Source organism: Protomyctophum bolini, assembly GCF_963924005.1.
Source record: "Protomyctophum bolini genome assembly, chromosome: 12".
Lineage (NCBI taxonomy): Eukaryota > Metazoa > Chordata > Actinopteri > Myctophiformes > Myctophidae > Protomyctophum > Protomyctophum bolini.
This window is the reverse complement of record NC_137873.1, coordinates 10,675,405-10,690,450: the sequence shown is the minus strand read 5'-3', so window position 1 is coordinate 10,690,450 and position 15,046 is coordinate 10,675,405. Positions and strand designations below refer to the sequence as shown.

General features: G+C 42.1%; 4 protein-coding genes across 4 annotated transcripts in view; 2 read left to right on the top strand and 2 right to left on the bottom strand.

Moving 5' to 3' along the window:
* Positions 1–4,046: 4,046 nt before the first annotated feature.
* LOC308326004 (eukaryotic translation initiation factor 3 subunit F-like) lies at positions 4,047–12,105 on the top strand. The gene is made up of 8 exons (XM_080778811.1): positions 4,047–4,177; positions 4,970–5,040; positions 5,284–5,363; positions 6,450–6,587; positions 7,142–7,233; positions 7,702–7,838; positions 11,056–11,169; positions 11,910–12,105. The coding sequence occupies exons 1-8, from the start codon at positions 4,066–4,068 to the stop codon at positions 11,985–11,987; spliced, it is 822 nt and encodes a 273-aa protein (XP_080634937.1). The 5' UTR covers positions 4,047–4,065; the 3' UTR covers positions 11,988–12,105.
* LOC308326003 (nuclear factor 7, ovary-like) lies at positions 7,865–11,041 on the bottom strand. Its single transcript, XM_080778810.1, has one exon. It carries the CDS (start codon positions 9,714–9,716, stop codon positions 8,535–8,537), a length of 1,182 nt encoding a protein of 393 aa, XP_080634936.1. The 5' UTR covers positions 9,717–11,041; the 3' UTR covers positions 7,865–8,534.
* Positions 12,106–12,298: 193 nt separating the features above from the next.
* apooa (apolipoprotein O, a) lies at positions 12,299–13,824 on the bottom strand. The gene has a single exon (XM_080778812.1). It carries the CDS (start codon positions 13,657–13,659, stop codon positions 13,039–13,041), a length of 621 nt encoding a protein of 206 aa, XP_080634938.1. The 5' UTR covers positions 13,660–13,824; the 3' UTR covers positions 12,299–13,038.
* A 198-nt stretch (positions 13,825–14,022) lies between these two features.
* The window catches only part of dnaaf6 (dynein axonemal assembly factor 6), a 4,741-nt gene continuing 3,717 nt past the window's right edge, over positions 14,023–15,046 (top strand). The window contains exons 1-2 of the mRNA XM_080778813.1: positions 14,023–14,357; positions 14,457–14,523. Of these exons, the coding sequence (XP_080634939.1) occupies positions 14,268–14,357; positions 14,457–14,523 (157 nt within the window). The 5' untranslated portion in view covers positions 14,023–14,267. The remainder of the gene's footprint in view (positions 14,358–14,456; positions 14,524–15,046) is intronic.

Below are 15,046 nucleotides of genomic sequence, written 5' to 3'. Positions count from 1 at the left end.
TGCTTTCATGTTGACCCGCCTTAGAGGTGAAGCCCCTGGCTGTATTTCTTTATGAAGTTTCTACGAAAATGAAAGCCTGCATGAAGGCTATGAAGTTCCTGACCATTCTCCCAACAACCACAACAACAACAAAGTATACGTACATATTCATTTATCTGAATGTATCATACTCAGGGGGTTGCAGTGAGACAACCATTACCCTCCTGACCTCTTGAGTATTGACAGAGGGTTTTATTCTAGGCTAGCTACTATAGTAGGCCTATAGCTACCAATACCATGCATGTGAACTAAAAAACAAACCTATCTCCTACAAAAACACCAACATGAAAGATTGCGCTGGCCCATAAATATATATATTTTTAAGAAATTCTTCTCCCCTCAATGATTTGGTGTCTGTCCACAGTACAGATAGATGTCCATGATGACATCACGCCAAATGTCCTATATCAACTTGGTGAAACAGCGCCCTCTAGTTTGGCTGTACTGTGATGATGACCAGGTGTTGTCAACCAATGAGTTATTCATTAATTAATTCAAACCTTTATTTATTCTCGAGAGACATTGAGGTTTAATTCCCTCATTTGCAGTGTCGTCGAGATACAGTAGCCTACATAATACAACATTTTCAAAGCAATAAACAAAAAAAATAACAACAAAAAAAGAATTGAATGGTGAATGAATGCAACAACATTACATGGCTTAGGAATTCTGCATCTCTGTTCCTTCAGTTAACAGGACAACTTCTCAATTGTTGTAGTGGGTGTGTGTGCACCGTCTAGCAGACTAGCCTATAGTATGTAATGTGGGGTCTTTCTCTATTGTTTTGATTTGACTCTATATCCTATAATAGCCCATTGTCCAATCATCGAATCTTTGATCTGATATTAGAAAGTCGAGAGGGAATAAACATGTACAAGCTTTGATCTTATTGAGCTTAATGTGTGGAATATGCACAATTACTATAGGCTACTACTTTTGAGCGTGATGGGCTATGTAGGCCTATACGTGTTTCATAATAAACGCCGCATGGAATAGATATGGAAACTACAGGCCCACGGACACTCTTACATAAGTCATTAATTTTAACTCCAAGAAACGGAATTAGAGTTGCCAGAGTAGCCTACAGTACCTAGTATTGTAGTAGGTGCGTGTTTCAGCTGTAGCTGCCTGCCAAGGATATTGTATAGGCTACAGTAAAATAAAGACCCATATCTTTCGCTCTTCATGAACCCTGTTGGATAAACGACAGAGAAGATGACAAGACAAGGCAAGACAAGACAAGACAAGACAAGGTGACAAGCGAGATGACGCATTACGCGTGATAGATGTGACACATTTAAGTAGGCTAATACTGTGTCAGCCAGCCAATTGGCTACAAACCTACAAACACAAGCTCGTGGTTTGTTGTCATAATTAGGCTATATAGTAGCAATTAAAAGACAAACAATGTACGCTATATAAGCTGTCTCACCTGTTAGTTCAGCACCTTGATGATGATGGTGCCTGTCTTTTTTGCTCGATCATTAAATACGGTGAAATATTGTCCAAAGACGACCCAGAGAAACGACCACATCTGGTCCGATGATGACACACATTGCTTTTCACCAGTCCTGTGATCGACGCGGCGGCGGCATCAGTCAACTCCTTTCGCTTCCCCCCCACTGGTGGTGGTGGAGGCAACAAAGACAGAGAGACACGCGTTTGAATGGAAGCAGGAAAAAGATGCTGGCTGCTATAAAAAAAAATACACCTCGAAGAAGGAAAAAATCCCCGCGTCAGAAAAATTATCTGTGCGTGCCGTGACCACCACCACAGGTGCTCAGGCTGTGGATCGTGGTGGTGGTGGTGGCGGCGGCGGTGATATTATGGACGCCGACATCATGATGCAGGCAGTCAGACTCAGAACATCATCTGTGCTGCTTCCTTACTGGTGGACTTGAATCAGCGGTGCTGCTGCTGCGCAGGTGTTGAGAGGAGGAGAGAGGATGGTGATGCTGTCATCTTCATCAGATCCTAAGCTAGCAGTTCAGTTACACGCGCGCGCGCACACACACACACACACACACACACACACACACACACACACACACACACACACACACACACACACACACACACACACACAGCTTTTAATTTCCACAAACACAGAGAGAGAGGGGAATTCATCTCCATCTGCTTGATTTTTTAATGAGACCCCCATCCCATCCATGTGTGTGTTGCTTTTAATGCAAGCAAGCGTGTCAGCTATAGCTGAATTCATTTAAACGTTTTTCTGTAGTTAATTATTTATTTGTATAATGCTTATTTATAGTAGGAATATAAGCTGTTTAATTAATGTGGTTTCTTGTTTCTATTTTTGAAGCACTTCAAGGGAGATTTTTTTCAGCATGCATATGAGCGGATTGAGCCGATACTGTATGTGAGGAAAAACGTTATTCTAATGTAGACTATAATCATCGTTGGGTGTTTGTTCAGTAGGCCTAACAGCTAAGGTGTGTCGGTGTCCACATTTGTCCAGCTTTCTCCAGCAAACAATTATTATTTTTTAGGTGGGTTTAATATCAATTTCATCAATGAGAAGAGAGACCTCATTTATTACCTTCAAATTGACAGTGTTTCAGTTCCAAATGTTTTGTGTCCTGATTTGATTAAATTGGTATCCCCACCTGAAAATAAAATTAGTATTTTTTTCTTTTTACAGAGCAGGGTAGACAGGGAGACTCCTGTTATGAGCAATGCATCAGAATATGACATTGAGAATCTTATAAGCCTATATGTGATTTACCCTCCATTTTCAGCCGTTTAAAATAAGATAATTGACTATGGGGGTGTAGGCCTACAGGCCTTTTTTGCAAGGGATATTGTAGTTCATGATGTTTGATGTTAAATTAATTTGGAGTGGTTTTAGTTCCAGGCACCTGTAGAGGCCAAGATAAAAGCAGCACCTTTGACTCTGAGTACTAGTGAGTAGAGCATGTCTGATATATATATAGGCCTATATATCCTGTGGAGATGTCATATGTGGTGGGTGGGCAACAAGTTACAACACTATTCTATTAATAGCATAATTTTGTTCGTGTCAAAGTAATATAGGATGTTGTTCCCCCTCCGACCTCAGGGTGGTAGTACAACAACGCCTCCTTCAACTCACCATCTGTTCCATCATTGCAGTGGAGGTGAAACATAGGGGAAAAAACATATTAGATCACTACTAATGTTTAATATAGGCTACCATAATGTGTGCTGCTCTCCAGTGTCCTTCCTATCGCTATTTATCTATTTATTTATTTATTTATTTAAATATGATTATTTTATTCATAATAATCTCTTGTACACTCCTTCAGTCCAGTCGGTGGCGCCAATGCAACTCTAGGCTGGTTTGTCAAATAACCCCCAAAGAAAGAAGCAGTCAGGGTTGCCAGGTCTGTTTATTATAAGCGAGGTTGGGCTTGTATATTGGTAGTTGCTGTTTTGGGGCCTTTTCTAATTAACACTAAGTGATTGATTGATTGATTGATTGATTGATTGATTGATTGATTGATTGATTGATTGATTGGTTGATTGATTGATTGAAAGATGTATTAACAGTTTGCAGAATAGGTAGTAGGTACATTTCAAGCACAACTAAATACAAAAACTGTTAACTGTGGACGACACCATAAAGCATTACACTTGATTACAATAGCGTCCACCATTTCAAACATTTTCATGTTGATGTCAAGTCTTGACAGTCGGGGTTCTTGACTGTCAAGACTTGACATCAACATGAAAATGTAGATTAATGTATTTCCGCAGACCCCCCTGGAAATATTTTGTGCCAGAGACTATATATACGGTATCTATGCCAGAGACCCCCATTATGCCCATACAAAATGTGTGTGATTTGAAAATATTCCACAATATTAATTAATATTAAAATGTATTTATCATTATTATTATTATTATTTACAAGATTTTTCTTTGAAAATAGCAGATCTAAAGTGAGCTTGTTTTCATAGATCTGGTTGCTTATTTCTCTCACAATGTGGCAACAGTAGAAAGGCTTCCTTCTCTTTCCAGACCAAGATGTCGGTGTACGGGCCAGTGGTGAAGATCCACCCGGTGGTTCTCGCCTCAATCGGCGATTCCTACGAGCGGAGAAACGAAGGGGCGAGCCGTGTGATCGGCACCTTGTTGGGTAAAGTAGATATTTACAGTTGAACGGACGTCCAAGCCGTCAGAACTCAGAAGTTAATCATTTTGCAAGCTAACGATAGCTAGCAGCAGGCTAGCCCCAATACGCTCATTCTGTTAGCTCCATCTCGGAGCTACAGTACAGGGACTGATGGAACGTATTGGGGGTAGCAGCAGGCTAACTAACGCATGTCCACTAGCTATTAGCTAAGCTCATCTGGAGCAGTGGTGAAAAGAGCTAACAGCTGGCCTCCTGGTTTAAACCATTAAACATTAGTAATCTTTATCGCCATCAAATCAATGTATTCCGTATGAATACATGTTGGCCTCATGTGATAACATGTTAACCTCATGTGATAACTGATAAATAGCATTGACGTTTTAGTTTAGCCGCATCCCAGTGTCGTGTCAGCTCAGTCACCGAGTTGCCTTGCAAGTTGCAACTGGAATGGATGCAAGCTAACCATCGCCTCTGTTGGCTCGTGATGATGATGGTGTTGTTGATGTGATGTTAGAATGAAATGCTCAATGTGCCATAGTGATATCTAGGTTTAATATGTCATAATGAGGTTATGATCTATAATGTGTCATCATATATGTGTTACAATGTGTCATAATCAATGATGCATTATGATCATGTTTATAGTGTGATATTATAATGTGTTGTGCATATTTATAATCGTGTGTGTGTGTGTGTGTGTGTGTGTGTGTGTGTGTGTGTGTGTGTGTGTGTGTGTCAGATACTGATTTGTTTTTAATGTGTCATTAATGTGTTATTATGATCTCTGTTCCCCAGGAACTGTTGACAAGCACTCTGTTGAGGTGACCAACTGCTTCTCTGTCCCCCACAACGAGTCTGAAGATGAGGTTTGTTATTGATGGCACATTTACCAAACTGTGGTGGTTGCATTGCTTTGTAATATGACCTATTTGTTGGCTATCGCTCCACTCAGCTGTACATGTGTGTCTTGATCGATGTGTGTTGTAGTAGCATAAACCAAGTAAAGTAACGAAACCGCTCAATCTTAAGGCTAACCACAAGGCAACTGAGCTGTTGTATGTCAAGTATGTTTATATTTATGTTTATGTCCTGTTCTATCTTGACAACAGGTTGCTGTGGATATGGAGTTTGCCAAGAACATGTACGACCTCCACAAGAGGGTATCTCCTAGTGAGGTCATCATTGGATGGTGAGAGAATGCATGATGGAGTAGTGAAGTGATTATGTTAAATCCTTGTCACCATATAAGAACGATAACTATATCGTTGTGAAAACTCAAGTGGACTACACACAGCCTACAGGGGTGACCAATATCGTTGCAATGATTTGGACCGCCAATCCAAATGTGCAACTCAACACATTCAACATTTAAATATAATGTTATCAACATGGATGCTCACAATCAATCCTTATAAACAAAAATCACACTTGTGTGAATTGAGGGGCGCTCTTATCGTCATATATCATCACTTTCCGGCGAATCACTTTTGGCGGCCTCACACAAATCATCGCTATGGGGTACACAAACACAAAGCTGGGCACAGGAGGGGCCCTCAAAAAGTTCTGATATTTCTTTAGAAGAGTATGTTTCTGTAGTAGTAACAGTCCTTCTTTGTAATACCCTTTATATTGTTGGAACACCTGTTTGTTTCCCTTTTTGAGGCGCGCTAGCCTCCTATGCCCAGATTTCTGGTTTTGTGTACATAAACATTGGCCGATGATTTGATTGGCTGAGCAAAGTACATATTGAAGATAAAAGTGAAGAAGATTGAAAAGTGAGGATGCAAATTGTGATTGGCCAGAGAGCGTTGTTTTGTTGGCATTGCATAGCCCTAAAATGGCTCTTGTTACATACAGTATGTACAGTATTTCACATACAGAGCCATAGAACAGTCTGCTTAACTTCTATTCAGGTTGTAAATTGGCGGCCTAAATGTGATAAATGCTCCGTTTGTACTCATCCATTACATTTCAAAGACGTGGAGTGAAAGATGGTCCTCTAGTTTTATATCCATGTGAATGTCCTGGCACAGAACGTGTATTTAGTCATTTATCTCCACTTTTTCACGAGATGCACACGGACGTCTTTCTCTCCGGGCGAGGGGGGGCCGGAATGATCGCTGGACTGATTTTACCAATACGTCCTGTTTACCGCAGACGTCATCACCAATTGACCAGGGAAACACAAGAGTTTGGGTCACACAATTGGCAGGTGGTGTGATTAATAAATAACTGACAGTTGCAGCCCTAATCATCAAGTGACTCTCATTAACAGGTATGCCACAGGCTTTGACATCACGGAGCATTCCGTGCTGATCCATGAATACTACAGCCGTGAGGCCACCAACCCCATTCACCTGACTGTGGACTCAGCCCTGCAGAGCGGCAAGATGAACATCCGGGCCTACGTCAGGTGGGCTGATCCGTCTTGTCTGGGAACCTCCAGGGGTCCAGGGGCTCCCCAGCTAAGCTCATTGACAGTTCAGAACCAAAATGGACCTTTCAACGATTAGGTCTGTAAGTGTACAAATAGAACCAAATGGACCCTTACAGGTCAATTTGGTTCCATTTGCACATGCTCTGAGGTACATTTACACTGAGGATTTGACAGTGTGAATTTGGGTCGTATCAAATGGGGGTTTGTGGCCCTAATGCATATCAATCCAGTGTTTCCCCTAGTCAGAACCTGATAGTGTGGTGGGGAGCTTTGCGCAGTCATTTCTTATTTTTTTTGTGGCTTTTGCGGTTATTTGCCTTTTTTTCGCCTATTTGCGACTGCCTACTAAAAATCATACTGTGGTGGCTGGTCATGACTGTGGTGGCTCACCACACAATAATGCAAATAGGGGAAACACTGCAAACTACGGTTCATTGGAATTAAAAAGGTTGAGAATCACTGCTTTATTATTTTTATTTGACGAATTACTATGATCCTGAATGACACTTTGCTATCCCCACCCTCCACAGTGCACAGATGGGCGTACCCACGAAGACGGTCGGCGTGATGTTCACACCCCTGAGTGTCAAGTACGTCTACTATGACACTGAGAGGATAGGCGGTAAGGAGCACCACAGCAAGCACTGACACTAAAAGCATCCTTATCCGTTTTCATACCGTACAACATACAGTATACGCTGATACCCATCTCTATTATTAACCTAGTTAATAATACATTCAAATGCATATCTTTATGGAATTAATTATTCTGTAATTTAATCCTGCTCTTTGATGCTCCATCGTCTCTTGCCTCTGCCAGAATCAACTTGATTATCACATCACAGGTTTACAGGTGTGAAGAAATGTGTTTGTGTGCAGTGCATACTTTCTGTATGCCTATACATTTTTGACAAAATTGCCAACTCTTCACACCCCCGGGCCCTAGGTGTTGAACTTACCTGTACTGTATAGTTTAACTCATAACTTCATAATGCTTACACAATGTAATACACGCAACCCTTTCCGGGTCTATATTTTTATTGTATGTCTGTTGCCAACAGCTGATCTGTGTGTGTTTTATGTAAATTAGTGGATCTCCTCCAGAGGACGCGCGTGACTCCCGCTCGCAGCAAGGGTCTGACCTCTGACCTGTCCCAGGTGGCCTGCTCTGCATCCAGGGTACAGGACATGTTGGCCACCGTGCTGTCGTACATCGAGGATGTACTGGTGAGTGTTCAACAGAATTAGAACAGTGATGTTCGATGGACGGATGTCTTTAAGGGACTATCGGAGGACTCCTGTTGAGCGTCCGTTCCCTTCATTATGTGACACTAATGGAATTAACAGACTATTACACGCTTGAGCGCTCAATTCTGATTTGTCAACCAAGGCATTCTGCTGTCTTGTTATATAGGTTTCAGATCAATAGACTGGGAGCCATATCAATCTTCATAAAATAGACTTGTAAATTATGTTGGTTTAATTAATAATCCTCCCTTCATGTCAGTGGAAACTTTAGGATCTATCTCTCATTTTAATAAGATCAAATACACATCAACATACATCATCACTCTCGCACAAAGTATAGAACTCGAACCTGATCCATAAATGACAAATACTACAATATATAAAACATGTTATCAGTAATCATATCAAACATGTCACCATTATACTAATAGAATTTCAAACGGATCGTTTATACACTACAAAATAAAAGTATGTTATCAGGAATAATTTATTCTGTTTAACTTATCTGTCCACCATAGCTGTGTCTGTCTGTTATGCCAAAGCAATTCAAAACTGAATGATACGTTAATTAAATAATCACAAACCCAATCCCTTCTGATTACTATGGAGATCTCCTAATCGATACCAGATCAATATATTCAGTACGGCGGGTCAGTAGACGTTCTAACTGTGGTTTTAGAATGTCGTAGTGACAGAGATGTTAGAGATCTTACATGGTAACATCTTCAGAGACGGACCACAATAATTATAATTGCCAATGTATGGAAACAGTGTCTCAGTGAAGGTGTGTGTGAAGGTGTGTAGGGGTAGGCTCGTCTCCGAATCAGGATCACAGAAGGACAGCTGTCGTCTGCCCCAGTCCAGCCGGACTCTGATCTTCCAGGGTTTCCAATCCACTGAGAGAACGGTACACCCTGAGGGGTTGACTGCTCTGTATTGATCCTCACAGAACCGTATAAACCAGTAGTCTCCTCTCCATATGTCTCCTTTCCTCTGGAAAGACTCCTCACAGACGCCTACTAGCCAGTCTTCATTGTCTCCAACCTCAACATCCCAGCTGTGAGAGCCGCCGCTAAAGCCCTCGGAACCCAGGACGTTGTACCAGTCAAACCTCTCTGGGTTGTCAGGAAGCTGCTGTTCCTCTACACGTCTCACGCTGGTCAGATCGTCAGACAGCATGAGCACTGGATGTGCAGTGTTGGGGTCCAGGATGACAGGAGTGTAGGAGACAATGTCCTTCATCTTGTCCCAGACTCTGAAGGTCAGGTTCTTCAGGTGCTTAGCCTCGTCAATCAGCGCTCCTGAGAACGGTGGTGGGTCCTGCAGGGTGAGCTGGACTCCCTCCATCGTGGTCTTGTAATTCTGCAGGAATGAGACGGGGTCGTCGGCTCTCAGCTGGGACTCAGCAGCTTGGATTGCATTGGAGAGGGTTTCCATTTCTTTGCTCAGACCCTCAATCCTCTCCTTCATCTCCTGACTCTTCTGAGCCTCTTCCTCCCGCAGAGTGGCGATCCTGGCCGCCTCTTCCTCCTGTAGGAACCGACGAAGATTCTCAAACTGTTCCTTAATCTGCGTTTCTGTGTTCCTGACCTGAACCTTCATGTGATTTTCTGTTATGTCGTAATCCTTTTTAACTTTATCAAAGACCTTCAGTTTCTCTTTTAAAGGCTCCAGTGATTCCTGGACCATCTGTTTGTACCTTCTGTTTGTAACATCCACGGGTAAGAACTTGTGTCCGGCGTGTTTCTCAGAATCGTGACACACGGGACACACCAGCTGTTGGTCGTCCAGACAGAAGAGCTTGAGCTTCTCACAGTGTTCGGTGCAGAGGACCTCGGAGCTCACAGACGAGGACATTTTGTCTGTCGGTCACACACCTGATCTGGAATCTTCTCTGAGGCTCTTACACCAGAGGAACACTAGAAGACAAAACAACAACAATAATATTATGAGTATCAATAGTAGTAATTACACTAGTAGTAGTGTTTGTACTAGAGGCACGGCTGCTCCAAGTTATTAAAAGGAATGTCTGTGGTCAATTCAATCTAAAGGTAGTACTTCCCTCTAGACTTTAGTTTCAGACGGGACTACTAGTTAATCAAAAGTCAGGCTGCATTTACCCAGACCTACAGCAGCTGTGTGTGCAGAGTCAGCAGATCTCCCTCTGGTGTGGGGAGAAAATGGAATGGAATGAGCCAGGGATTCTTGTGCGTGTATAATGGGAGTCCTTTTGGGGTCCCGCCTCTAGCTGCAATCTTATGCACATGATGTTCCTGAGTTAATAATCAATAATCATCATTGTAGTTTCATTCTTGATTAGGTTACTTGTGAATGACTTCATATTGGTTCCATTGTCATGGGTGAACAAGAGCCAACAATATTGATTATTGCGTGTGTTTCGGAGTTTGGCTACGTGTACCTGCGTTCCATCCCAAATCAACGTTGCGTGAATGTAGAACAGACACTATGGATTTTAGAATTAAGTAATTACAACACACGCAACCTATTTTTAAAGTTGAAGGGTTTATATATTTAAACAGGAACGTCGCTGACTATTTCGTTGCCCTGCCCATGATGTTTGTGCTCTGCTCTCGGGTATTCGGTTCCGGGCGGACCCGTGCTACCCTTTAGTAGTACTTAAACGGGGAAGAGCCATGCCTGCTTGTCTTTTCTCAGTTGTAAGGTGCTAAATGTTATAAATTGTTTTCCCCCTTTCCATATGAACCTAGAAATCCATTTATCCCATTCCCTGAATTGTTTATCATCCACGTCCACTCCACTGTAAAGTAATCAGGGGAGAATGTTCATCGTAATTGCACTTATTCTTGAGTTCAGCCTTAGGAAGGGAATTAGGTAATTCAATAATTAGCTTGCCTCAACTTTTAAGGGTCTATGGACACATTATTTCCCAAATATAGATTTCTTCACTTCCCATTTTAAATATTTTTTTCCTGCAAGCTCCTTGGGACAGTAACGTTTAGAGCAATGACCGGTGTTTTTGAAGTATTGAGCTTATATCAGATAATTCAACATATCCTGATAATGGTGACATCACTTTGTTAAATCACCCCTCAGGCTCCCCCCTATGTACACCAGGAACATAGCGACCTTATGTTCGGTACCACCCATCCTAATGCCTTTAATGGCTTCACTCTGTTAAAAGATTTGTCCGTGTCATTGTTTGTGTCTCCCCCAGTCTGGCAAGGTGACGGCAGACAACAGTGTGGGGCGTTTCCTAATGGACCTGATCAACAAGGTGCCCACCATATCAGCCGAGGACTTTGAGACCATGCTCAACTCAAACATCAACGTGAGTGTCACTCCACAGCCACGAATTACAACAGTGTTCATAATCGTACAATCGTAATATCGCTTTTCAAAGTACCCAAAGTCGCTTTAGATAAAGAAAATGAAGGAACCAACCAACAGTCACGATAGTTGCCGTTCCTTTGGTTCAGCATGTCCAATTAAACATTTTCAAAGATGGCCGATGTACAAGCTCAAAACGTGTGGCAATGTGATGCGTTGAGAGTTAGTACATTGGCTATTTCTTTTGTAATTGTATGTAAAAAAAACGGAAAAGAGAAGCATAATCTATGTACTACATTTTTCCCTGTCTAAACTCTAAATAAAATAGCAGACCTGCAAGCTCACACCGCATCGCAGCTTGTAGATTTGTAGAGCTTGTAGATTTTGTTGTGCTATGAATACGAGTGCCCTTGAGATTTTGACTTATCATTTGGTTTGCCTTGTGCACAACAAGTTTGACAACCACTGCTGTATGGGTTTCCAAGGTTTTCAGGCTGCGACACCCCAAAATAATCATCTTTGATACGTAATGTTTGACATTTTGATTCAAAATGTCTTAAAAGTAAATTACAAATGTGCAGAAGCTTTGTATACATGTATACTGTATGTTGGCTTGTTTACTGTTGAGTGAGAACGTTTCACATTAAACAAATCAGGGGACCCCCCCCAAATCATTTCGGAACCAGTGCTCTAGATCGGTAAATATTTGAAATGTAAACACCTTGTTCCCTCTTGTCACAGGACCTGTTGATGGTGACCTATCTGTCCAACCTCACCCAAGCTCAAATAGCCCTGAATGAGAAGCTGGTGCTGCTCTGAACACCAGAAGACAAGGATTGTTTTTGAGTGGTTAATATTTAATTTTTTGTACACTATTTTTTTTTCTTTCTTTTTTTGAAAGTTCTTTTTTGGTGAAGAATAAAGGTGTGGTCAGTTATTTCTGGGAGTCATTGTTTGGTCATTATTATAATTGTCTGTGTTCTGATCTACGGTTTTATTCTCAACAGGAGAAGATGACAATTGAGTTTAGAGCTGGATTTTGGTTGTTCATTTTAATAATCTTTTATGACTTTGTTAGTGACTGGTGTGATTCATAATGTCCTGAATAATTCAAGTTCACAACTGTTGGGTCACTGTGGCAGACCTTTAGGGCAAAGAGCTTTTATTCATCACATTCAAGAGTACGTTATGACAATTAATACAAATGTTTGTTTTATATTTCAAAGGTTGTAGCAATATTATACAACTAAAGTTACATTAATGTCTGACAACAATATTAACAATGCATGAAACAATTGTGCAAGACAAATTGATAAAGATTGAGAACTTGTTTTTGTCTCAATAAATATGCATTAAAAACTGGGAACGAAAAAAAACATTTGAATACGTTTAAAAAACCCTGTAACAAGCCATGCCTCGCTAAGAGACATGTAAAGCTTTAGTGCAAAATCTGGACATTAGAAAATACAAATTAGTGCAGTAAGTCTAGGCAGTAGCAGCATGAATCTGGCATTACAATCAATCAAGGCTGTCAATCTTGTATTGCTGTTTTGATTTTGGTCACAGTAAAAATCCTCTGTTAATTAAAGCTAGAATCCAGAACTTATAATAAATAAACGTTTATGTATGGTGGCAATCTGGTGGAGTCAGGTTAGTAATACCAGGAGGTCAATACAATAGTCGGGTAGGACACCTACTGGTTGACAGGTGGTACTGCCTGTGCCTGCCCTCTTTACAGAACGGTAGAAGTTTGGCAGACTGTCAACAGTCAAGCAAGGGTTCAAATCAGGTCATGAAACTTACAGACAGATTGCAGCTTTAATTTCATAGGATTTTTTACCATGTGTAAAACCCCATTGAAGCAACCACGTCAAGGTTTGTCCTCTGCAGCTGCAGGTACAGAAGCAGCAGCGGTGGTGGTCTTGCTCACTCCTTGTGGGGCTTTGATCATCTGCTCGACGTACAGGTACCCCCGCAGCGCCCCATCGTACACCGAGTCTCCAGTCGACTTGGCGATCTCCGTGGCCCGCTCCGGGTAGTACATGGAGGCGCCCACGGTCATCAGGGTGGCCGGGTAGATCACGCGCTTCGTCCTGGACCCTCTCGCCAGAAGCAGCCCGACGACGCCGAGGAAGCCGATCACTCCGGCCCGCGGGTAGAACTCCTCCGGCGGGTCCTTAAGATAGGCGTACCCCTCGTGTCCGCAGCGCAGCACGCAGTCGACCTTCGGCTTGAGCGCGCCGTAGGACGCGCGACACCAGGCCGAGTAGGGTGCCACCATCTGCCGCATCGCGGAGATGCCCCGCTCCACCTGCCCGGCCTCGGGGGATTCTACATGCCGGAGCTTTGCATGCTCGGGCGTGATGTACACAGAGAGGTCGTCCCTGTTCAGGCCGGTGTTCGTCGGTTGTTCTTCAGAAGCTGCGAACACGGTTATTGACACAAGACTCAGAGCCCCCGGCATGGTGCTTACACCTGTCACCTTGAACATGATCGTTGTGGTCCGGTACAGTACGGTGGCCGGGATAAGGACAGTTCTGTAACGGTCTGCGTGGTGGTCACGTCCTTGTTTTTGTTTTTTTGCTCAAGGGAGGATCCACAACCTATGCCCAAAGAATATTACACTTTAATATTATATATCTGTTTTAGTCAGAGCCAGGCAGTGCCTTATACAGCCCACTTTCAAATCAATATTTGTCTACTAGCTCTAGACTATTTCACGGTATTTATGTATTTAGTAACATTTCTACTAACGCAACTGCCGGTAAGTAAATGCGGAAGTGCATGCTTCACAGTTCACATGCGTTGTTAAATAATAATACATACCGGTAACACGCACCCGACATACACGTGACGTCACGTTTCTATGGCAACTAGAAATAAACCCTCGTCTCCTGGGAAACAGCAGGTAACAACAAGAAGCCTTTTTGGAATCAATCAACTCAGTCGAACACGTTGAAGTTTGATATCAAGCAAACTTGAAGTAACTTGTCAGCGTTTTGCATTGATCTACTTATTAATGCAGCAGTTATAACAGTACTGTTCTTGGTGATATAGATATAGCCTAAGGTAGTTTTGCTTTGCAAAAGTCAATACAAAATGGAAGGACTTGGGATGTCATCACTACAAAGCCTTCAGGCACTCTCTGCCTTGCTATCTCCTCAAGAGGACGACGATGAAGATGATAAAGTAAGATACTATGAATTTAGTAAGCTACTGTATAAGCGCTAATATATAATATCCTACTCTATTAAAATAGAGTACATGTACTATACTGTAATTAAACAGAAAGTGGGCCGTTCTGCACAATTGGGACCCGGACACATAGGACCTGCAGCTAAAGCCAGCAAAGAGGGTAACGTATCTACTATCTACTACATAACAGTGACTACTGACTACACACTTATAAGACTGGATCGCCTTATCCCTGCATTGCTTCTCCCAATGAATTATATAGGATCTATATCTATATAGGATTTGTAGGCTATATCTACTTCTTATTATGACTGTGGCTCAGGAGGTAGAGCAGGTCGTTCAATGATCCATGGGTCAGCGGTTCGAATCCCAGCTCCTCCTGTCTACATGTCGAAGTGTCCTTGGGCAAGACACTGAACGCCAAATTGCTCCTGATGTGCTGGTTGGTACGAATGTGTGTGTGAATGGGTGAATGTAATGCACTATGTACAGCACCTTGGATAAAGGCGCTATATAAATGCACCATTTATTTATTTGTTTTATTTGTGTGAAGCTAAAAACATCAAACTCCCCAACACTGATAATGCTGTAGCTTCAAGATTGCATGCTTGTAGTGTATTTGTGAGGCAACTGTGGCGTGTAGTTCAACAGGAGTAGTTCGACACCTTTATTTGTTATTTTAT

What these genes read in the sequence shown, in the direction of transcription:
- LOC308326004 (XM_080778811.1), top strand. Translation starts at nt 4,066, where the DNA reads ATGTCGGTGTACGGGCCAGTGGTGAAGATCCACCCGGTGGTTCTCGCC. An exon ending in TGTGATCGGCACCTTGTTGG is followed by an intron (nt 4,178 to 4,969) that starts GTAAAGTAGATA and finishes TCTGTTCCCCAG; the next exon opens with GAACTGTTGACAAGCACTCT. An exon ending in TGACACTGAGAGGATAGGCG is followed by an intron (nt 7,234 to 7,701) that starts GTAAGGAGCACC and finishes TATGTAAATTAG; the next exon opens with TGGATCTCCTCCAGAGGACG.
- LOC308326003 (XM_080778810.1), bottom strand. Translation starts at nt 9,716, where the DNA reads ATGTCCTCGTCTGTGAGCTCCGAGGTCCTCTGCACCGAACACTGTGAG.
- apooa (XM_080778812.1), bottom strand. Translation starts at nt 13,659, where the DNA reads ATGTTCAAGGTGACAGGTGTAAGCACCATGCCGGGGGCTCTGAGTCTT.